The 24,509-nt window shown below is 53.6% G+C and overlaps 1 protein-coding gene across 4 annotated transcripts in view; it reads left to right on the top strand.

The window, feature by feature from the left end:
- Nucleotides 1–24,509, top strand: part of MAF1 (MAF1 homolog, negative regulator of RNA polymerase III) — a 290,551-nt gene that overhangs the window by 243,842 nt on the left and 22,200 nt on the right. For 2 of the 4 annotated variants that reach the window (XM_069621896.1, XM_069621895.1), the window contains exons 6-7: nucleotides 9,991–10,110; nucleotides 23,465–23,581. In XM_069621896.1, the coding sequence (XP_069477997.1) occupies nucleotides 9,991–10,110; nucleotides 23,465–23,581 (237 nt within the window). The remainder of the gene's footprint in view (nucleotides 1–9,990; nucleotides 10,111–23,464; nucleotides 23,582–24,509) is intronic. The other 2 variants (XM_069621898.1, XM_069621897.1) reach the window with 1 other exon arrangement.

Here is a 24,509-nt window from a genome sequence, read left to right as displayed (position 1 = left end):
TCGACCTTTTCAAGGCCACTTATGATGGCTCCCCCTGCTTTAGAGATGGGTTTTATACCATTTCACAGGCCAGAGCATCCCCCCTTAACTTCAATTTATGAAGAAGGGGAAGATTCTGATCAAGAAAGGCCTTTTGGGCTGCAGACGACCACATCACCTGAACCAGAGACTTTTGCCTCCGAGGAAAGAAGGTTGAAAGACCTTCAGGATGCATTACAGGAAGCAAGTGGCCTATACACTTCCCCAGAAGTGGAATTTGTCAAACCAGACCCAGGGGAGCATGCTGAAACCCCTTATCCAACCCTAATGTCAAGAATTATGGAGTTCATGGGTTGGTCTGCGCCTTCACCTGTTTTTCAACAGGATGACCTCACAGATATTCTGGATAAAGGTCCACAGGAGCATCCTGTGGTTCCCTTTCATTCTGCTTTACAAAGAAAGATTTTAACCAACTGGGAAACTCCTGAAGTTGTCCCTGCGTTTAACAAGAAGTTGTCAGAGAAATATAGGGTATCTGTTGCTGACCCTGAATACCTATCTAAGCACCCAACTCCAGAGAGTCTGGTGGTCCAGGCTGCAACTTCATCAGGCAGTACATCTGCATACCCCACTGCTCAGGATAGGGATGATAAAAAATATGATGCCATGGCTAAGAGTCTTCTCGGCCTGTAGCATGGCTTTAAAATCTGTTAACGCGACTTGTACGCTCGCTAGGTTCAGCCATACTCTTTGGGAGTGTGCTTCATCAGCGGCTGACTGCCTCCAGGAAGGAGAAGAAAGGGACGCATTTTTAGAGATGGTAAAGATGCAATATGTGAGTCCCTTTAAACTGGCATTGATTCTGCTGACAGTATCAGCAGGGCCATGGCGGCAAGTACCACAATCCGCAGGCATGCGTGGTTGAGAAAGTCCGGCTTTGCTTCTGACGTACAGGCCAGACTGTTAAATATGCCCTTTGACGGCTCTTCCCTGTTTGGTAAGAAGGCAGATGACAGTTTGCACTTTTTCCAAACATCTAAAGCAGCAGCCAAGTCACTAGGGGCTGCAATCTGCCAAACTAATTTTCGTCCCTCAGGATCCTCTTGGAGAGGAAGGTCCTTTCGCTATTATTCCTCATATGGAAGAGGCAGAGGACGGCCGGCTCAAAGAGGCCAAGGAAAATGTACCCGTGGTGGACGGGGTAAAGGAAAGAAAGCCGCAGGAGCCGCTTTACCTTCGGCAACAGCATCAGCCGCTCCCAAACCACTCTGAGGTCTCCCATCACAAGACACCTGTAAGGGGGCAGGTTAACTCACCATCTGACGGAATGGCAGGCTATTACGTCAGATGCTTGGGCATTGGAGACAGTTGCCCAAGGTTACTGCCTGCCTTTTCTACGTATCCCTCAGAGCCATCCACCGGGGAACAGCTCTCTGAAAGTGCCGGATCTGCTCCTCTTGCAGGAAATTGTAGACCTGCTAGAGAAAGGTGCCATAGAACCGGTACCTGTAGTGAACAGGAACAAGGGCTGGTACTCCCCCCTACTTTCTCATACCAAAGAAAGACGGAGGACTGAGACCCATCCTAGACTTGCGAGAATTGAACAAGTTCCTCAGGAAGGACAAGTTCAAGATGGTAATTCTCTCTCAGATCCTTCAGGCCCTTCAGCTTCAGGACTGGTTGGTATCTCTGGACCTTCAGGATGCTTATTTCCATGTGCCAATCAATCCCAAGCACAGGAAGTACCTGAGGTTCGCAATTGGCAACTCTCATTATCAATTTCGAGTTCTGCCATTTGGGCTGACCTCCGCCCAGAGGGTCTTCACCAAGCTAATGTCTGTTGTGGCTGCAAGTCTATGGAGGGAAGGGATTCACGTCTACCCCTACCTGGACTATTGGTTGATCAGAGCAGTTTCTTCGGAACAAGCTCGGATCCAACTAGATTATGTCTGCCACTTCCTTCACAAGCTGGGCTTCTCTCTCAATTTAAAGAAGTCACAGATGATACCATCACAGAGACTCCAGTTCATTGGAGCAGTCCTGGACACGTCCCTGGGAAAAGCCTCGCCACCAGAGGTGAGGGCTCAAGATATTCTGCAGATAGTCACCAGGTTTCAAAATGCCCAACGTCTCCCAGCCTACGACTTTTTGAGGTTGCTAGGCCTCATGGCATCCTGCATATCCCTTGTGCCAGAGGCTCGCCTGAGAATGAGATCCCTTCAATGGGCACTGAGGACTCAGTGGTCACAATTCTCGGGGAGGATGACAGAGCTCCTCCGGATTCCGGACAAGGTAGCCCACGACCTTCAATGGTGGGCCTCTCCAGAGAACATCTTGAAAGGAGAACTGTTTTGGCAACCATGGCCGGAGATAACAGTAGTCAGACGCCTCACTCACGGGGTGGGGAGCCCATGCCAACGACTTGACCATCAGCGGTCGTTGGTCTCCATCGGAGTCCAGACTACACATCAACCTGTTGGAGCTGAGAGCCATCAGACTGGCACTGAAGGCTTTTCTCCCATCTGTACAGGGGAGTAACGTCCTGATAATGAAGGACAATACAGTGGCCATGCACTACCTCAACAAAATAGGAGGCGTAGGGGTCACTGCCACTGTGCAGAGAGGCGATGCAGCTCTGGTTTTGGGCAATTTAGGAAGGAATCTCTCTATCGGCAATTCACCTAGCCGGAGAGAAGAACTTGACAGCGGAAGCTCTGAGCAGGCAGAACACAGTCTCCCACGAGTGGGAGATAGCTCAGGAAGTCCTTCAAGAGATCTTCGCCCTTTGGGGAACCCCTCAAGTGGATCTGTTCGCCACCAGTATCAACAGGAAGTGCAACAGATTTTGCTCAAGGGAATTTCCCCCGAGAGGAGCTCTAGGAGACGCGTTCGTAGTGGACTGGGAGTTCCCACTTCTGTACGCGTTTCCTCCGGTCCCTGTCATTCCTCAAATGATCAGGAGGTTGAGAAGGTTTCGGAAGACCATGATCCTAATTGCCCTGGTTTGGGCCAAGAGAACGTGGTACCCAGACCTTCTGGACATGTCCATCCATCCTCCAATTTGTCTACCGTACAGAGAGGATCTTCTCTCGCCGAAGGGAGGTCAGGTTCTCCATACAGCCATCAAGACCCTCAACCTTCACGCTTGGTATCTGAAAGGTTGAGGTACAAGGATTGGGACCTTCCAGATGACGTCATGGAGGTGTTGCTTTCGGCCAGAAGGCCAGCAACTAAGACTCTATACCGCTGCCATTGGAATACATTTTGCAGCTGGTGCAGAGAAAAGAATATCGAACACTTTTTTCATGTGGTACACCTGCGGTGTTATCCTTCTTACTTTATTTGGCAAATTCAGGCCTTCAAGTTGGCACTATTAAGGGCCATCTCGCAGCGCTATCGATCTTTAAGCGCACTGCAGAGGAGCCATCGTATTTCTAAATTCCATTGGTAATACCATACCTGAAAGGTCGAACTAATGTTTACCCTCCAAGACCATTCCAAGTTCCCTTATGGGACTTAAAACTAGTTTTAAACTTCCTAATGGGTGCTCCCTTTGAACCACTCCACTCTTGTTCATTGAAGTTTCCCACCCTCAAAACTGTTTTATTGGTAGCATTAACATCTGCTAGAAGGGTTAGCGAGATACAAGCCCTATCTTGTAAACCTCCTCATACAATTTCTCACAAGGACAAAGTTGTTCTACAGGTGAAGCCTAACTTGCTCCCAAAGGTAGTTTCTGAATTTCACATTACTCAGACGATTACTTTACCTTCATTCTATCCTCCTCCCCATCCGGGGAAAGAGGAAGAGAGACTACACAGACTGGACCCTAAGCGAGCCTTGAGTTTTTATATCAGTAGACTTGCTAAAGTTAGACAAGCAGACCAACTCTTTATAGGTTACGCAGGACATAAGTTGGGATTACCAATAACCAAACAAACCATCTCCAGATGGATTATTTTAGCCATTCTGGAATGCTACAAACTGGCAGGGAAAGAGCCCCTTTAAAAGTTAAGGGCTCATTCGACCAGGGGTATCGCAGCCTCCTCAGCTCTTCAAAGAGGGGTACCAATTACAGACATATGTGCGGCTGCCACATGGTCGTCCGCACATGCCTTTACCAAATTTTATAGCCTGGATTCCTCCTCTAGTCAAGAGACTAGATTTGGCAAATCTGTGTTACACTCTGTTCATTCTTAAAGAGTAACAGGGCATCTCTTACTCCCGCCTCCAATTACATACCACTGCTATGGGAGTCTATCATAGATAAGGAATACGTCGGAGGACACAATCCCTTCGAAGAACAAGTTACTCCTTACCTGGTAACGTTCTTTCGATGGGATGTTCCTCCAACATATTCCTTATCGCCCCTCCCATCCATCCCCGCAGTAACATTTCCCTTGTGATTGCAGCTTATGCTCCTTCAAGGGTAGTAACCATTCATGCAATAACTACCTTACTCTACAAAACAGAACTGAGCAACGGACGCTGCGCGTGGCCATTTATAGGCATGATGACGTCGGCGTCGATACGGTGGCTGTCGAGGAACACCTACTCGACGGACGTCGACGCACAGTGCCCTCTACTGGGAATTTTTTTTTTTCCGAGGCCAGCAAGCTGGAGATACAAATATCATAGATAAGGAATACGTCGGAGGAACATCCCATCGAAAGAACGTTACCAGGAAAGGAGTAACTTGTTCAACTGAGGCGTTGTGCGTCCTACTTATAACATCCAGTGACGTCGGCCGTCGGAGGAGGTCCTTGAGGACGGCGTATCGACGCAGACGCCGAAAGATTTTCCAAAGCAGCACAGCTGTGGTGATTACTGTCATAGATATATGGAATACGTCGTCGGACCATCCATCGAAAGAATGTTACCAGGTAAGAGAGTAACTTGTTCTTCTGTATGATTGCATAGATGTTATTTATTAGGATGGTGTCTAACTCGTAATTCCCAGAAAGCGGTATAAGTATTTGGGCGTCATCAGCAAAATTGGCATAGATGACACCCATGTTATCCAATGCTGCGAATAGGAGTTTAGTGTATGCATTGTATAGCGCAGGGGAGAGGCAGGAACCTTGGGTTATGCCTATTGGGACTGGGATGGGGTCCAGTGCTTCTTTACCTATACAGATTCTAGAGGTGCGATCAGCTAGGAAGGATTTAATCCAACATGTTGCATCGTTAGAGAAACCAAAGTCGTTGGCTAGGGTGGTGCAGAGTTTATCGTGGTCAACAAGGTCAAATGCTGCTGAAAGATCTAATAGTAGGAGAATACATAGTTTCCCTGCGTCTCTTATAGCATCCATCTGTATTTTAAGATCAAGGAGGGCTGTTTCTGTGCTATGGTTAGTGCGGAATCCTGATTGTCTAGCACCTAGTAATTGGTTTTATTCTAGGTGGTCCTGAATTTGGGTGTAGGCTATTTTATCAATAATTTTTAACAAGAAGGGGACTGTGGTGATGGGACGGTAGTTAGTGGGGACATTTGGGTCGAGGGTGGGTTTTTTAGGAATCAAGTAAAGGTGATATTAGTAGTTTGGTTCATTGTTGGGATTACAGACTTGCACTTTTCTGTATTTAAAAATAGCTTTTTGGTCGGCCTGATCACTTGCAACATTTTCAAACTTTACATTTTTAAAACACCTTTTTTGCTGACTACTTTTTCACATCACTACATTTTCCTGGAGATATTTCAACATAGAACTGCGCGGGAGGTATGTGTGCAGAGTTTCTCTACTGTGCTGGGCTATTGGTTACACTACGTACATGCCTTTCCCTGTACGATATTCTTCTCACCACTTCTGCCATCTAGGGGCCATTTTGTAAATTGCACTTGAGCATCACAAAGCAGGCACTGATGGAAGAACCTGGGATCAAAGTGTAAAATGACTGCCAGGCACTGAATACGCGACACCAGGGGCCAAGTAAATACCTGCGCCTGGTAATTCAAACCCTGTACTAGGTGTAGGTCATCCAGATGTGCTAAAATCAGCTTGGATAACACCCTTGCTGAAAAAAGAAAATGTAGACCCCACCAATAAGGATAATTATAGGCCAATAACCAACGTGCCTTTATACTGGCGATACTGGACAAACTGGCCTACAAACAACTCCAGGCTCATGTTGAAGAACACAAGATCCTCGACACTCAACAGTCGGGTTATAGGGCTCAGCATGGTACTGAAACAGCCATGCTCGCCCTTAAATCCACACTGGCGAGCATTGCTGACAAGAATCAAGCCGCACTACTGATGCTTCTTGACCTCTCCACAGCCTTTGATCTGGTAGATCAGCTTACTAGTGACGAGGCTCGGCGAGGTCGCAAATTGTTCCTCGATGGCATCTAACTGGATCGCCTCCTTTCTATGCCCTCGCATGGTTAGGGTTTGTGTAGGAAGTAACCACTCCTATCTCTCAAACCTGTGGTGTCCCATAAGGCACCTGCCTGTCTCCACTGCTTTTTAATTTGTTCATTCGCCCTTTCTTGGACCTCTTAAACAAACTTGGTGTTCAGTATACCTACTACACAGACGACAAACGGGTGGTCATACAGCTTAGTGGTTAGTACAGAAATGATGTTGAGGCCATCAATAATAGCCACAAAGCCATCCAGGATTGGATGGCTTGTAACTCTCTAGCCTTAAACAACAATAAAACCAAACTAATGATAGTATCCTCCAAGAACACCCGGAGCAAACTAGATACTGATTACTCCAACTTCCTTATTGCAGGCAACATCATCACAGTCCAGAGGAAGGTAAAAAAAACTCTGGAGTTGTCTTCGATGACAAATTATCCATGAAGCCGCATGTTTTAGTCGGGTCTAGCAGCGGACTGATCAATAAGCGAATCAATTACATCCGTCCATTTCTAACAGCCGAAAACTGTGCTCTTCTATCCACGGCGTTGATAAACTCCAGACTGGACTATGGCAATAGCCTATTGTCTGGTACTACTACCGCAAATATCCAATCCTAACAAGTGGCCCAGAACAATGCCGTGCGGACCATCTTCACTCAATCTCGTCGCACCCATATCTCCATCTTTAGGAAGAAGCTTCATTGGCTGCCAGTCTAACATCGCATTACACATAAAATGCTCACTAAGACACATAAATGCCTCTCTTTCAGCAGTCCCATCTACTTGTCTGAACGCATTAACATCAAGAGCAATGGAAGAAATCTTCGTTCATCCTCTGCCACAGTCCTTGCTTCCCCCAGATTTAAGACCGCAAAATTTGGAACCACCAGGCTTGATGTTCAGGCCCCTCTACTTGGGAATGCTCTGCCGGCAGGGCTGCGGCAAATCAAAAAAGACCTCCTATTTAAAAAAGCCATAAAAACCTACCTTTTTAACATGGAGTAATCCTTATGACCCTTTCTGATCCTGCTTTCTCTCTCTTGTTGTCTGTCTCTGTTTTTTGTGCGCCCTGTGGCCTACGGGCATGCACACGTTATAAGAATTAAAATAAATAAATGAATAGAACACAAAGCTGCCAGCGTAGCCACGTGACTAAGAGTGGACACTGCAGTACTGTTGTGGTTCCCTTTCTTGGGGGTCTTAAGGCAGAGAACAAAAGGCAGAAAAAAGAACTGTGTGATTCTGCCCTAACCTGGGGACACGTACTCTCAGGGTCCATTGCATAAGAATAGGTTTGGAGGATGCAGGAGAACCCGGTAACCTAAAGGTTTCAACAGTTTTGGAGATGGGATCTGGTACTCTAGGCCTTGAACCCGGATCAGCTTTGACTCGGACGAACTAAAGGAAGACTAATCTACGTACCCAGGACAATGACCTTGAAGTTGAAACAGCAATGAGTAAGGCACCAGGAGGACAGAGGTCAGCCAACAGACTGGTCCCAGCACGAGAGCAGCAGTTGTGGGTGACAGCGGACAAGCGAAGCTGGAGCAAAATAATAATGGTCCCCCCCACTCTTGTGGGCAACTAAGGCACTTGTGCTTGTACCAAGCGGGAAACAACACTGCAGCAACCCAGGAAGGCCATCCAGTAGCCAAAAGAAGACACTTGATCAAAGACAAAAGACCACCAGATTTAGATAGAATTATGAATACTAGCTTGCTTCACATATAGACAAGATTTTGAGGGTGGGCCAGTGCCACATTTGTGAATATTGGTGGGCGTCATATGTATAGAAAGGAGTGTGAATATTAGCCAGTAGCGGATCTAGATAGAAATGCAGAGATATTCACACTCCACATCTAGAAAGAGCGTGGATATTTAGCACATCAGTTCTAGACAGCGATGCCAATAACCAACCCACTAACAATCTCTCAAACTCTAACCAACCGCAACCCTATAGCACAACAAACCTCAAACGTCACTACACCGCAACAAAACAAATAGACTCGCACAACAGTACACAGCGGCTACCGACCGGAAAGCACCCCAAGCTCAGCGAACAGTGTTAACCGGGTAGCGGCTGCCAACCACACATCACTGCTCTCTTGCACTTTTCCCGCTCATTCCCACTAACTAACCCCCTTCTATTTTCAGAGCCGGCAGAGTGCCAGGGGACCACTCCGGTGGTGATAATGCGCGGTACAAATATCCTTTAACGTTTACAGTAACAGAGCCCAGCTAGAAAAACCTTTCATCTATGGCAGGTGCTTCAAAAGCTCCCATCACCTATGAAAGTGGCAGAGGTGTTTTAATAGCAGTCTCTCTGATCACAAAGTAAGGTAAGAGTCGAGAAGACCAAGATTTAGTGGTCCCATAAAGTGGGACACAGAATATGGAATTCTGTCTGAAAATGTTAGCATGTGCACAGAATCCTATGACTTGAGAATGTGCGTGTGATGGCCTGTGCACCTGTTTTACATTGGGAATTCTGGCATATTGTAGGCATAGATATCATGAACATTGTGTAAAAGGTTCCTATGTGGTGTCTATTAGATTTTTTTTTTTCATCTCAACTGACTGACCCCGATGGTAGTTATTCTTTTGTATCCCTTTTATTTTTATTGATTTTTTTTCTCCATAAATTCTGCTGAAAATTGACAATTTTAACTTATTATGTACTCAACACCATGGACTCATTTAGAATATCTATGCCCCCACAGGTGTGCCCCCTGGCACAAAAAGCTTCCCCTGTGTTGGTACGGCAGAATAGTGTCAACTTGACATGTTCTAGGGCATTGCCTTTGGTAGTATGAGCAGATGAGGCGCACAATTCACTCTCCACAAATTCTAACTGTTGGCTGCTGAAAGCTCTCATCGCTGTTCCTGGCTTTGAGTTGGCACATACACCTTGACTCTCATACCATACATAGGGTCGCACATGCTCAAGCTTTCTAGCCATCCCACGAAACAGTTGGTGGGGGTTGAGTGACGTGCGCTTTACACTGCTGCTCTTATTTGCCTGTCACAATTTCTTGGATTCACCCAGCCTCCACTATCCATTCTTACATGCCTATTCAATAATTCAGTCCTCTATCGCATTAATTATTCCGTCACTTCTCCTACACCTTGAAACTTGAATTCATTAATCTATCTTCAAAATCTTAATTTCATCCCTCCGGCAGCACCGTACCCTACGAATTCATCTATTTTCACAATCATGCACACTTTGTCACAGTCTGCTTTCCCCACAAAATGTTTCAATCTCCCCAAGTTTGTGTACAAACTATTAGCTTGGTCCATGCTTGCTTAATTCTAAAGGTTGGGCTACTGTGCCCAAGGTTATTCCGGTTGGTAAGCCCGATGTTGTTTCTTTTTAGAGAGTGAATGGTAAACATATGGTGTTTTACTAGTCCTGATAAACAGTTAGCTTAAATTGATTTCTATCGAGGGGGCAGTTAAGTATTTATGAAATGACCAGGAATCGTCTAAGCTTGTGACTCTTGTAGCTTGTCCTAACCATTGTTTAACTCTGCACCCTGTACATGTTTTGCTACCTGTTTTTTTCTTAAACTAAAATGGTTACTATGTTCATTTGCTGGTAATTCTTTTCGTCTGTGTATAAAACATTTTTGGATTTTCTTTCAGCTATAACCCAGATCTTGATTCTGATCCTTTTGGAGAGGAGGGGAGCCTATGGTCGTTTAACTACTTCTTCTATAACAAGAAACTTAAGAGGATTGTCTTTTTCACCTGTCGCTCAATCAGGTTGGTATCCACAGACAATATCCTCTTTTCGAGGTGACTCTCTACAATAGTGTAGTCTTACCTATCCGCTGCAAATCTGTAATTGAGGTAACTGTTCTGGCAAACATTTCTTTAGTGAACACAGAGCCCAAAAACCTACTGATTGCACCAGGGATCGAAATTAAGGTTAGATAAGCAAGAGCTAAAGCAGCTCCTGGGTATCCGGCATTAACCAGTGACCAGAAGTTACCACTGGGGAACCAGGAGCTAGTACATGGCATGCCTTCAACATAAAATGCAAACGTTAGTTACATTGTGCTTATTTTAATGACCTATGATGCTTTACATGTTAAATAGCTGTGTACTAATGCTTATTTATAGTGTGTCCCAAATGCACAGAGTTACATTACCATAGCTGTGTGTGATTGGCATCAGTTGGACTTGGGAGCCAAAAGTAGCTCCTGGTAACTGTTGATGTCAAGATAGCCAGGCTCTTCTAGTCTACAAGGAAGAGCCAAATAGCTCTCCGCTCCGCTCAATTTCGAACACTGTTGTACTTATATACATACCTTCTTCTTAACACAGGGATTCTGTTGCCGCGTTATACATGTTTTTTAGCAGCTTTCCAGGATATACCTACGTTTTTTGCAGGGTTGTAGGTTTTATGTTAAAACAGAATATTATTACTCTTCCCCCCCCCCACCTCCCACTGCTACACTCTCCCACTACTACTCTCCCCCTTCCCTACTACACTCTCCCCCGTCCCTACTACACTCTCCCCTTCCCTGCTACACTCTCCCCCTTCCCTGCTACACTCTCCCCCTTCCCTGCTACACTCTCCCCCTTCCCTGCTACACTCTCCCCCTTCCCTGCTACACTCTCCCCCTTCCCTGCTACACTCTCCCCCTTCCCTGCTACACTCTCCCCCTTCCCTGCTACACTCTCCCCCTTCCCTGCTACACTCTCCCCCTTCCCTGCTACACTCTCCCCCTTCCCTGCTACACTCTCCCCCTTCCCTGCTACTCTCTCCCCCTTCCCTGCTACTCTCTCCCCCTTCCCTGCTACTCTCTCCCCCTTCCCTGCTACACTCTCCCCCTTCCCTGCTACACTCTCCCCCTTCCCTGCTACACTCTCCCCCTTCCCTGCTACACTCTCCCCCTTCCCTGCTACACTCGCCCCCTTCCCTGCTACTCTCCCCCTTCCCTGCTACTCTCCCCCTTCCCTGCTACTCGCCCCCTTCCCTGCTACACTCGCCCCCTTCCCTGCTACACTCGCCCCCTTCCCTGCTACACTCGCCCCCTTCCCTGCTACACTCGCCCCCTTCCCTGCTACACTCGCCCCCTTCCCTGCTACACTCGCCCCCTTCCCTGCTACACTCGCCCCCTTCCCTGCTACACTCGCCCCCTTCCCTGCTACACTCGCCCCCTTCCCTGCTACACTCGCCCCCTTCCCTGCTACACTCGCCCCCTTCCCTGCTACACTCTCCCCCTTCCCTGCTACACTCTCCCCCTTCCCTGCTACACTCTCCCCCTTCCCTGCTACACTCGCCCCCTTCCCTGCTACACTCGCCCCCTTCCCTGCTACACTCGCCCCCTTCCCTGCTACACTCGCCCCCTTCCCTGCTACACTCGCCCCCTTCCCTGCTACACTCGCCCCCTTCCCTGCTACACTCGCCCCCTTCCCTGCTACACTCGCCCCCTTCCCTGCTACACTCGCCCCCTTCCCTGCTACACTCGCCCCCTTCCCTGCTACACTCGCCCCCTTCCCTGCTACACTCGCCCCCTTCCCTGCTACACTCGCCCCCTTCCCTGCTACACTCGCCCCCTTCCCTGCTACACTCGCCCCCTTCCCTGCTACACTCGCCCCCTTCCCTGCTACACTCGCCCCCTTCCCTGCTACACTCGCCCCCTTCCCTGCTACACTCGCCCCCTTCCCTGCTACACTCGCCCCCTTCCCTGCTACTCTCGCCCCCCCTCGCCTGCTACTCTCTCCCCCCCTCGCCTGGCTGCCCGCTCACCCTTGTTCCCGGCTGCATCCCCCTCTTCGTTCCCAGCTGCATGCTCGTCCCCCTCCCCCCCTCGTCCCCCGGCTGCACGATCCCCCCCCCCTCGTCCCCTGGCTGCATGCTCCCCCCGCCCTCCATCATCCGCAGCTGCACAATCCCCCCATCTCTGGCTGCACGCTATCCCCTCGTCCCCGGCTGCACGCTCTTCCCCCCCGCTCCCCTTGTCCCCGGCTGCACGCTCTTCCCCCCTTCCCTTTGTCCCCGGCTGCACGCTCTTCCCCCCTCCCCTTGTCCCCGGCTGCATGCTCTTCCCCCCTCCCCTTGTCCCCGGCTGCATGCTCTTCCCCCCTCCCCTTGTCCCCGGCTGCATGCTCTTCCCCCCTCCCCTTGTCCCCGGCTGCATGCTCTTCCCCCCTCCCCTTGTCCCCGGCTGCATGCTCTTCCCCCCTCCCCTTGACCCCGGCTGCATGCTCTTCCCCCCTCCCCTTGACCCCGGCTGCATGCTCTTCCCCCCTCCCCTTGTCCCCGGCTGCATGCTCTTCCCCCCTCCCCTTGTCCCCGGCTGCATGCTCTTCCCCCCTCCCCTTGTCCCCGGCTGCATGCTCTTCCCCCCTCCCCTTGTCCCCGGCTGCAAGCTCCCCCACCCCCTTGTCCCCGGCTGCAAGCTCCCCCCCCCACCCCCTTGTCCCCGGTTGCAAGCTCCCCCCCCTTGTCCCCGGTTGCAAGCTCCCCCCCCTTGTCCCCGGTTGCAAGCTCCCCCCCTTGTCCCCGGCTGCAAGCTCCCCCCCCTTGTCCCCGGCTGCAAGCTCCCCCCCCCTTGTCCCCGGCTGCAAGCTCCCCCCCCCCCTGTCCCCGGCTGCAAGCTCCCCCCCCCCTGTCCCCGGCTGCAAGCTCCCCCCCCCCTTGTCCCTGGCTGCAAGCTTCCCCCCCTTGTCCCCGGCTGCAAGCTCCCCCCCCTTGTCCCCGGCTGCAAGCTCCCCCCCCTTGTCCCCGGCTGCAAGCTCCCCCCCCTTGTCCCCGGCTGCAAGCTCCCCCCCCTTGTCCCCGGCTGCAAGCTCCCCCCCCTTGTCCCCGGCTGCAAGCTCCCCCCCCTTGTCCCTGGCTGCATGCTCCCCCCTCCCCCTTGTCCCTGGCTGCATGCACCCCCCTCCCCCTTGTCCCTGGCTGCATGCACCCCCCTCCCCCTTGTCCCTGGCTGCATGCACCCCCCTCCCCCTTGTCCCTGGCTGCATGCTCCCCCCGTCCCCTTGTCTGCGGCTGCATGCTCCCCCCGTCCCCTTGTCTGCGGCTGCATGCTCCCCCCGTCCCCTTGTCTGCGGCTGCATGCTCCCCCCGTCCCCTTGTCTGCGGCTGCATGCTCCCCCCGTCCCCTTGTCTGCGGCTGCATGCTCCCCCCGTCCCCTTGTCTGCGGCTGCATGCTCCCCCGTCCCCTTGTCTGCGGCTGCATGCTCCCCCCCCCCCGTCCCCTTGTCTGCGGCTGCATGCTCCCCCCGTCCCCTTGTCTGCGGCTGCATGCTCCCCCCTCCCCCGGCTGGATGCTCTCTCCCCCTCCTCCCCCGGCTGGACGCTCTCCCCCCCCTCCCCCGGCTGGACGCTCTTCTCCCCCGGCTGAACGCTCCCCATCCCTCTCCCCTCATCTCCCGGCTGCATTCCCCCCCCCCCACGTCCCCAGCTGGGCGTCCCCCCCCCCTCATCACCCCTCTCCTACGGCTGTATGCTTCCCCCCCCTCATCCTGAGGCTGCATGCTCCCCCCTAGTCTGCATGCTCCCGCCCTCGTCCCCCGGCTGCATGCTCTCCCCTCCCCCCTCGTCCCCCGGCTGCATGCTCTGCCCTCCCCCCTCATCCCCTGGTTGCACGGTCTCCCCCCCCCATATCCTACGGCTGCGCGCTCTCCCCCTCGACCCCCCCCGTCCTACGGCTGCACGCTCCCCCCCTCGTCCCATGGCTGCACGCACCACCCTCATTCCCTGGTTGGACGCTCCACCCCTTGATCCCCCCCATCCCCCTGCCTGCATGCTCCCCCCTCCTCCTCCGGCTGGACGCTTCCCCCCCCCCCGTCACCCCTCTCCTACGGCTGCATGCTTCCCCCCCCTCATCCCGCGGCTGCATGCTCCCCCCTAGTCTGCATGCTCCCCCCCCCTCGTCCCCCGGCTGCATGCTCCCCCCCTCGTCCCCCGGCTGCATGCTCCCCCCCTCGTCCCCCGGCTGCATGCTCCCCCCCTCGTCCCCCGGCTGCATGCTCCCCCCCTCGTCCCCCGGCTGCATGCTCCCCCCCCCCCTCGTCCCCCGGCTGCATGCTCCCCCCCTCGTCCCCCGGCTGCATGCTCCCCCCCTCGTCCCCCGGCTGCATGCTCCCCCCCCTCGTCCCCCGGCTGCATGCTCCCCCCCCTCGTCCCCCGGCTGCATGCTCCCCCCCCTCGTCCCCCGGCTGCATGCTCCCCCCCTCGTCCCCCGGCTGCATGCTCCCCCCCTCGTCCCCCGGCTGCATGCTCCCCCCCTCGTCCCCCGGCTGCATGCTCCCCCCTCGTCCCCTGGCTGCATGCTCCCCCCCCTCGTCCCCCGGCTGCATGCTCCCCCCCCTCGTCCCCCGGCTGCATGCCCCTCCCCCTCGTCCCCCGGCTGCATGCTCCCCCCCTCGTCCCCCGGCTGCATGCTCCCCCCCCCTCATCCCCCGGCTGCATGATCCCCCCCCCTCGTCCCCCGGCATCATGCTCCCCTCCCCCCCTCGTCCCCCGGCGTCATGCTCCCCTCCCCCCCTCGTCCCCCGGCGTCATGCTCCCCTCCCTCCCTCGTCACCCGGCGTCATGCTCTCCCCTCCTCCCTTGTCCCCCGGCTGCATGCTCTCCCCTCCTCCCTTGTCCCCCGGCTGCATGCTCTCCCCTCGTCCCCCGGCTGCATGCTCTCCCCTCGTCCCCCGGCTGCATGCTCTCCCCTCGTCCCCCGGCTGCATGCTCTCCCCTCGTCCCCCGGCTGCATGCTCTCCCCTCGTCCCCCGGCTGCATGCTCTCCCCTCGTCCCCCGGCTGCATGCTCTCCCCTCGTCCCCCGGCTGCATGCTCTCCCCTCGTCCCCCGGCTGCATGCTCTCCCCTCGTCCCCCGGCTGCATGCTCTCCCCTCGTCCCTCATCCCCCCCGGCTGCATGCTCTCCCCTCGTCCCGCTTTCCCCTCGTCCCTCTTCCCCCCGGCTGCATGCTTTCCCCTCGTCCCTCTTCCCCCCGGCTGCATGCTTTCCCCTCGTCCCTCTTCCCCCCGGCTGCATGCTTTCCCCTCGTCCCTCTTCCCCCCGGCTGCATGCTTTCCCCTCGTCCCTCTTCCCCCCGGCTGCATGCTTTCCCCTCGTCCCTCTTCCCCCCGGCTGCATGCTTTCCCCTCGTCCCTCTTCCCCCCGGCTGCATGCTTTCCCCTCGTCCCTCTTCCCCCCGGCTGCATGCTCTCCCCTAGTCCCTCTTCGCCCCGGCTGCATGCTCTCCCCTCGTCCCTCTTCCCCCCCGGCTGCATGCTCTCCCCTCGTCCCTCTTCCCCCCGGCTGCATGCTCTCCCCTTGTCCCTCTTCGCCCCGGCTGCATGCTCTCCCCTTGTCCCTCTTCGCCCCGGCTGCATGCTCTCCCCTTGTCCCTCTTCGCCCCGGCTGCATGCTCTCCCCTCGTCCCTCTTCGCCCCGGCTGCATGCTCTCCCCTCGTCCCTCTTCCCCCCGGCTGCATGCTCTCCCCTCGTCCCTCTTCCCCCCGGCTGCATGCTCTCCCCTCGTCCCTCTTCCCCCCGGCTGCATGCTCTCCCCTCGTCCCTCTTCCCCCCCGGCTGCATGCTCTCCCCTTGTCCCTCTTCCCCCCCGGCTGCATGCTCGTCCCTCTTCCCCCCCGGCTGCATGCTCGTCCCTCTTCCCCCCCGGCTGCATGCTCGTCCCTCTTCCCCCCCGGCTGCATGCTCGTCCCTCTTCCCCCCCGGCTGCATGCTCGTCCCTCTTCCCCCCCGGCTGCATGCTCGTCCCTCTTCCCCCCCGGCTGCATGCTCGTCCCTCTTCCCCCCCGGCTGCATGCTCGTCCCTCTTCCCCCCCGGCTGCATGCTCGTCCCTCTTCCCCCCCGGCTGCATGCTCGTCCCTCTTCCCCCCCGGCTGCATGCTCGTCCCTCTTCCCCCCCGGCTGCATGCTCGTCCCTCTTCCCCCCCGGCTGCATGCTCGTCCCTCTTCCCCCCCCGGCTGCATGCTCGTCCCTCTTCCCCCCCCCGGCTGCATGCTCGTCCCTCTTCCCCCCCGGCTGCATGCTCGTCCCTCTTCCCCCCCGGCTGCATGCTCGTCCCTCTTCCCCCCCGGCTGCATGCTCGTCCCTCTTCCCCCCCGGCTGCATGCTCGTCCCTCTTCCCCCCCGGCTGCATGCTCGTCCCTCTTCCCCCCCGGCTGCATGCTCGTCCCTCTTCCCCCCCCGGCTGCATGCTCGTCCCTCTTCCCCCCCCGGCTGCATGCTCGTCCCTCTTCCCCCCCCCGGCTGCATGCTCGTCCCTCTTCCCCCCCCGGCTGCATGCTCGTCCCTCTTCCCCCCCCCGGCTGCATGCTCGTCCCTCTTCCCCCCCCCGGCTGCATGCTCGTCCCTCTTCCCCCCCCGGCTGCATGCTCGTCCCTCTTCCCCCCCCCGGCTGCATGCTCGTCCCTCTTCCCCCCCCGGCTGCATGCTCGTCCCTCTTCCCCCCCCCGGCTGCATGCTCGTCCCTCTTCCCCCCCCCGGCTGCATGCTCGTCCCTCTTCCCCCCCCCCCCCGGCTGCATGCTCGTCCCTCTTCCCCCCCCCCGGCTGCATGCTCGTCCCTCTTCCCCCCCCCCGGCTGCATGCTCGTCCCTCTTCCCCCCCCCCCCGGCTGCATGCTCGTCCCTCTTCCCCCCCCCCCGGCTGCATGCTCGTCCCTCTTCCCCCCCCCCCGGCTGCATGCTCGTCCCTCTTCCCCCCCCCCGGCTGCATGCTCGTCCCTCTTCCCCCCCGGCTGCATGCTCGTCCCTCTTCCCCCCCGGCTGCATGCTCGTCCCTCTTCCCCCCCGGCTGCATGCTCGTCCCTCTTCCCCCCCCGGCTGCATGCTCGTCCCTCTTCCCCCCCGGCTGCATGCTCGTCCCTCTTCCCCCCCGGCTGCATGCTCGTCCCTCTTCCCCCCCGGCTGCATGCTCGTCCCTCTTCCCCCCCCGGCTGCATGCTCGTCCCTCTTCCCCCCCGGCTGCATGCTCGTCCCTCTTCCCCCCCGGCTGCATGCTCGTCCCTCTTCCCCCCCGGCTGCATGCTCGTCCCTCTTCCCCCGGCTGCATGCTCGTCCCTCTTCCCCCGGCTGCATGCTCGTCCCTCTTCCCCCGGCTGCATGCTCGTCCCTCTTCCCCCGGCTGCATGCTCGTCCCTCTTCCCCCGGCTGCATGCTCGTCCCTCTTCCCCCGGCTGCATGCTCGTCCCTCTTCCCCCGGCTGCATGCTCGTCCCTCTTCCCCCGGCTGCATGCTCGTCCCTCTTCCCCCGGCTGCATGCTCGTCCCTCTTCCCCCGGCTGCATGCTCGTCCCTCTTCCCCCGGCTGCATGCTCGTCCCTCTTCCCCCGGCTGCATGCTCGTCCCTCTTCCCCCGGCTGCATGCTCGTCCCTCTTCCCCCGGCTGCATGCTCGTCCCTCTTCCCCCGGCTGCATGCTCGTCCCTCTTCCCCCGGCTGCATGCTCGTCCCTCTTCCCCCGGCTGCATGCTCGTCCCTCTTCCCCCGGCTGCATGCTCGTCCCTCTTCCCCCGGCTGCATGCTCGTCCCTCTTCCCCCGGCTGCATGCTCGTCCCTCTTCCCCCGGCTGCATGCTCGTCCCTCTTCCCCCGGCTGCATGCTCGTCCCTCTTCCCCCGGCTGCATGCTCGTCCCTCTTCCCCCGGCTGCATGCTCGTCCCTCTTCCCCCGGCTGCATGCTCGTCCCTCTTCCCCCGGCTGCATGCTCGTCCCTCTTCCCCCGGCTGCATGCTCGTCCCTCTTCCCCCGGCTGCATGCTCGTCCCTCTTCCCCCGGCTGCATGCTCGTCCCTCTTCCCCCGGCTGCATGCTCGTCCCTCTTCCCCCGGCTGCATGCTCGTCCCTCTTCCCCCGGCTGCATGCTCGTCCCTCTTCCCCCCCGTCACCCGGCTGCATGCTCGTCCCTCTTCCCCCCCGTCACCCGGCTGCATGCTCGTCCCTCTTCCCCCCCCGTCACCCGGCTGCATGCTCGTCCCTCTTCCCCCCGTCACCCGGCTGCATGCTCGTCCCTCTTCCCCCCGTCACCCGGCTGCATGCTCGTCCCTCTTCCCCCCCCGTCACCCGGCTGCATGCTCGTCCCTCTTCCCCCCCCGTCACCCGGCTGCATGCTCGTCCCTCTTCCCCCCCCGTCACCCGGCTGCATGCTCTTCCCTCTTCCCCCCCTCGTCACCCGGCTGCATGCTCTTCCCTCTTCCCCTCGTCACCCGGCTGCATGCTCTTCCCTCTTCCCCTCGTCACCCGGCTGCATGCTCTTTCCCTCTTCCCCTCGTCACCCGGCTGCATGCTCTTTCCCTCTTCCCCTCGTCACCCGTCTGCATGCTCTTTCCCTCTTCCCCTCGTCACCCGGCTGCATGCTCTTTCCCTCTTCCCCTCGTCACCCGGCTGCACACTCACCCTAACCCCCTCCCCTTGTCCCTGGCTGCATGCACCCCCCTCTCCCCTAAGCCCCCGGCTGCACGCTCTCCCCTTGTCCCCGGCTGCATGCTCCCCCCCCCCTCTCCCCTTGTCCCCGGCTCAAAACTCTGCTTTTCTCTACCTCTTTCCCTCTCTTCCCTTCCCTGCTAATCACTTCATTGCCGCTGAGACTGGTGGGCTGGACCTTCATGCATCCCACAGGTAACCAGGTCCTTGCCCACTCGAACCTCAGCACTCCACCCCCCTCTCCCCCCCACTGCCCTTGTGGGCCCCCTACCTGGCAGCTGTGCACCCCACCCTTGGGATGCCTCCACTCTTGCACTTAGCCAGCTCCTCTCCCCTATCTCCTGCACTTCACTTCACTTGGATGCCCGAATGTCACAAGGCCTAGTAGGACCACAATTGTACATGTACTGTCTTTTGCCATTATTTTTACTGCCCTTGTTCCCTCCCCAGTTCGTCTTGTGGCGCCTGAAAACACTATTTTGTTGTATAGGCGCCTAACAAATGCTCAATAAATAAATAAATGTCAATCATTCGGGCCTAAATCTTTAGTCTTAAAATGGCCCTGTAACTGACGTTTTGCCTGCAAATTCATGGTCCCAGCCAGTCTTCCCCCCCATACCACAGAATAGGAGAGAAAGCACTATACATACTTGATGTTCAAAGATCAGTTATGTTCTGTCTTGTAGAACTAAGGAACTAGTAGTGGAGCTACTACCAGTAACGATGAGAACATTAATAAGCATATTAAGGTACTTCTTGTTAGGAAGAATTTTCATTTTAGTGCTTAATTCCTCCCACCTTAGAGACCCCCTTTTGCTGGATTTGGACTTTTTTAATTTTAACCCTGGAGTGAGCCCTTTTTCTCACTCATGTGTTTTGACCTGATTTGGATTGTGTTTACTTTGTTTTTTTGAGTCTGACACGCCATAGGCATCTACTTTTTGTATGGTGACACAGCACCTTCAGTGCAGTGTCACAGATAAATCCTTTAAATTTCTCATAAAGTTTAAATAAATACCTTTTCTTAGATGAATTACAGTTCCCAAGAATAGTAAAGTGAAATTGACTTTACTTACCTTTTCTCTTTGTAGGTCCAGCACACCCTACCTTATGTGGGGTGCTGGGTGGGGGGTTACCTATTAGCCCCTTTTCCTACTTACTCATGTAAAAATGTTTGCTACTCACTACTTTAAATGACTTGTGGCAGCGGCTTAATGTTCCTACTATGCTTTTCTACCGCAGGCTGAATCCTCGGCTGCAGTATCGCACCCATGGGTGACCATTTTGTCAAAATGGCCCTGTCTTCTTTTTTCACCATTTTCTGTTTGTGAGGTCTTTCTTGGGTGTAACTCTGCACGACAAGCCAGGTTTGAGCCCTTTGTTCGATTTATTTTTGGTGGGCTTCAGTACTGAAACCTGTCTCTGGCTCCAGTGTGTCTGGAAAGGCAGGAAGTGAGTGAGGTTCCTAAAACTCCCCTGTCCTTTGTCTTTAGGAATGCCTGACTGCACCCATTCCTGGCTGGCTGGCTGTCCTTTTAGATCCAGTCTGCCTCTCCAAAATGTATCAGGGGTTCAACCCAGTGTGCTTGAGGGTGTGTGGCTGGAGAGCAGACTACTGGCATATGTGGTGTGCCTGCCTGAGGGTACAGAGCTTCTGGAAGGAGGTGTCTGGGTTGAGTGAAGGTTTTGGATGGAATAGAGAGAACCTGTAGCCCACTGCTAGTGTTTGGTTTAGAGGACGTTGAGTGGAGGTGGGGGTGTCTGCCACACACGCTGCACTGCCTACTACTGGCTGCATGGGTTTGCCTTACCATTAGGTGGAAGTTTGAGAAGCTCTCCAACGAGAGGGTGTTGTCCCTGAAGACCAGAGAGATTTATGAAATGGAAAACATTACTGGGGTCTTACAGAAGTTGTGTACCTGAAGGGAAATGGAATGGGCACCTTTCCTTTGCAAATATAGCTAGCGGAGTCTCTCCGGAAGGGAACCTAGCCTTGTCCGTGATTGTTAGTCAGGCTTGGTTTGGGGGTGGACTGCACAGTGGACTAACAGGTGCATGTGCATTGGACTGTATGAAAAACCTATTTCCATAGGAAAACAAGCACATTTCTACCAGTCTGCCCAGGCCAATAAAGAATGAATAATAAAATGAGTTGACCCTGCTTTGACATTTGACCATAGTCCTAGCCAAAAAAGAATGGGAGCACGATTCCAATGATCCTCGAATAAAAGCCCACACCCAGTTCGCTATGTGCGTCAAAATTGGGAGCATACCCAGGGTGTCCCAATAAACATTTAAAAAATGTATTTCCTGCGACTGTGGCTCAGCCATTTTCGTGTAACTCCCGAAGTGGCGCTCCATACAAAACAGCAGCCTTTAACTGGAACACATAGACGTTTAAAATCATATCCAGAGGTTGACCACGACACATTGCGAAAGCTCCCCTAAATACTGGCTCATCTTAAGTTTTTGCTTACAAAGATAAACTTGACCCTGGGAATGCAACCCCATTACAGATAATTGGATTCATTTTCACTGACCTTTTCCCCATGCTCACAGCTTCACTGCGACTTCAAAATGTTAATCATCAGGTCCAAAGGATTCATAAAAGTGGTGTAAACCTGAATCTGATTTCGAAGTGCATTTGGATTCTGGGCAATTGGAACAGTGTTTGTTTGTGTATACAAAGATCAGGAAGGCCTTAACGGCCCACTCTTGGAAAGTTAGCATGAGAGTCCACTAGGGCATCATTAACTCCATTGATGTACAAAGTAAAAAGGGCTGGGGCTAAAACACCCCTGACGGAACACAGACTTGAGCGAGGAAAAAAAAAAAGGTACACTGTCCCTCAGCCTGCATCGCACACATGCCCGGTTACCACTATGAATTGCCCACAACACTGACAAAATCTCTGTTGGACAATTCATTGACCCTAGCACGGCCCATAGCTTAGCCCTGTTCTCTTTATCAAAGGCCGTGCTCCGGCCAATGAATGCAAGGTAAATGGGTTATTTGCAGAAAACAGAATAACTCAACAGGAGGTTTTAAGTTCAATGCTTGATCCAGAAGGCCCTCCCCTAGTCTGAATCCATACTGTATGTCAGAGAGAATAGACTTTCAGATATCCAATGTTCCAGGCACCCCAATAACATCTGGGCCAGGGGCACAATTATGAGCCTGCTTTTTGATAGCCAAAGACACCTCCTTGGATGAAAAGGACAATGGTGGAATAGCCTCAGAACTATTTATTGTTGAGTTGAGACCATAGTAAATTTCCAAAAAATGCTTGACCCAGGCCTTGGCGTCTACATGAGATCCCTTTACCCTTGTGGTGCTCTTGTAGGTAGACGCATCAGTCACGAAGTCCAAGCATTTCTTGTCTTGTACTGAAACCACATCCAGCAATTCTACTAATGCCTCCTCTTCCAGCTCACCTTTCTGCTTATACAGGACTGGTGATTTATGGCTCTAGCCTGAATGATATCCATTTTTGAGCTAGCTGGGGACTTTAAAGCCTCCAAAATGGATGCTTCGTTTTTCTTTTCTTTTTTTTTTGCCAGTTCACAGGCGTTATTAAACCAACTTATGTTAAGTGACTTAATTGTCATCTTACATTTCTTCTGAAAACATTCAGAACAATCCCCCATTAATTCAATGAAGCTGGGTACAATAAAATAAGCCTAATCCAATAAGGCCAAAATCCGGTGGCCATTGCTCTGCCAGTACCTTGTAGTGCAATTTAGACTTCAATTTATGCCCAACAAATGCTGCTATTTGATGCCGTATTGACCTCGACTAAGTCAATAAAGTCATTGGCAACCTTCCCTTTCTATCACAAAATCCCCAACAGTTTTCAGCTGAGAGGGTGATGATCACCACAGGGATCCCCATTACTTCAAATTCCTATCCCAGATCTCAACGAAAGACAAAAATAGTCAATAGTGGAGGATCCCTGATGATGCCTGAAGGTAGAAAGACCACGCATATCTTGATAAATGGGTCCATTAACTGCATGCATGCCCCACACTGAGCTTGGACGAGAATTGAAGGCCTTTGATACAGACCCGAGCATCCTGCATCTGCGGTTGCATAATATTGAGGGCCACGTCCTCTTGGGCACCAAATAGGTCGCCTAACAGCCCTTCAACCATTTTCAAATTGAAATCACCCCCAGCAAAAATGCAGTACTAGGCTCCTCCATTAAGACAAGTTGTTCCTTGATAAATGCTTTAAAATGAAACAACCTATTTGTGCCATTATGCATGCTATTGTAAAAGTATAAAACTACCACAGACCCTCAATTGCAGAACGGTAATGTAAGCATTTGCAGGTAGTCCATATTCGTATCCTTTAGCCCACCTTAGTCAATGGAGGCTTTTATCGATGTGGCCAGATAACAATACCAAGACTGATCATGCTCCAATTATTATTAGCACTAGTGGTATTGGCTGCAGCGTTCATAGTATCGGGCTGAAGGAGCACAAAAGAGGGACCTCGGGTAACTATTGAAGCACACAGGGTGAGATGAAGCAAGTAGAAAACTGATTTACAGCAATACTATTCACTATTAAGGCCTTATTTGTACATTAAACCAAGCCTTGGAGGTCTGATGTAGTATCTGGCAGCCCTTGTTACCTAGCTGAAAGACAGTCTTAAGAACAGAATATCTACCCAATGCTCTCCTTAATATGCTCACTGGTTTCTCTTTATGCAGTGGATACACATATACACGCTCTGATGTTGGCACGGAGTTGGACATGGACCTTGAGGAAGACGATCGAGAGGGGATTGAGGACAATTATGACGACGAGCTTAACATTGAGGAAGACCGGTCAGTGACCTTAGAGCAGTCTTTCTCTTGTAAATGACGTGGCATCCTGCAATAAAGTGTGATGTTTTGAGTTGTGGTAAGAGGGATGACCAGTTTGGACAGCACCCTGACACAATTTTGTCTTGGCTGAAAACCGCTACTCTTGTATTCAGCCTCTTTCCCCCATATTTGTGGCCACAGTCCTTGCAGGATGGGAAGACTGTGCTTGACCAAATGCAAGCCCTCGTGGTATTTCCCATCCCTTCTGACCCAGTCACATTTTAGTTTCAAATTTAATTTTTCATGTTTGATTTTAATTTCTGCTGCTGTCTATTCCTCATTACGGTCTGATTGATGAGCCGTCTTAACACTGCTCGGTTTTATCCCCCATGCTCTCCTTTAAGTTGCTGGATGGGTTTATTTGTGACTGTTGCATGTAATGCACTAAAGTTTCAGGCTTTTCTGACTGACGCTGTGGGAATCTTCACCTAGGCTCCTCTCTCTTCAGATTGTGTGACTGGATGAAAGAGGAGTATTGACCAGTGTGTCAAAATGGTCCCAGCCTTCTTTTTTCGCCATTTCTTGCTTGTGAGGTCTTTCTTCGGTTTTACTCTGCGCGCCAAACCAGGTTTGACCCCTTTGTTCGTGTTGCCTTTGGCGTGCTTCAGTACTGAAAACGACGCCTGGCTCCAGTGTGTCTGCAAGGGCAGGAAGTGAAGGAGGTGCCTGAAACTCCACTGTCCTTTGTCTCCAAGGAAACAAGAATGCACCCAGTCCTGATTGGCTGGCTGGCTGTTTTTGCTGGACAGCCACCCTACTGTTTGAGTGACAGCTAGGCTGTGCATGAATGGGAGAAACCTGCTTTAAAGGTGAGGGTTTTGGGACTGAAGACAGTCGACCACTGGGAAGAACAACCCGACAAAGAAGCTGTGAGCATAGCTTGCTGCAT

Source organism: Ambystoma mexicanum, chromosome 5q (genome assembly GCF_040938575.1).
Source record: "Ambystoma mexicanum isolate Mex_15411 chromosome 5q, UKY_AmexF1_1, whole genome shotgun sequence".
Lineage (NCBI taxonomy): Eukaryota > Metazoa > Chordata > Amphibia > Caudata > Ambystomatidae > Ambystoma > Ambystoma mexicanum.
The sequence above is the reverse complement of the archived record's forward strand: the minus strand, read 5'-3'. Positions and strand labels throughout refer to the sequence as shown.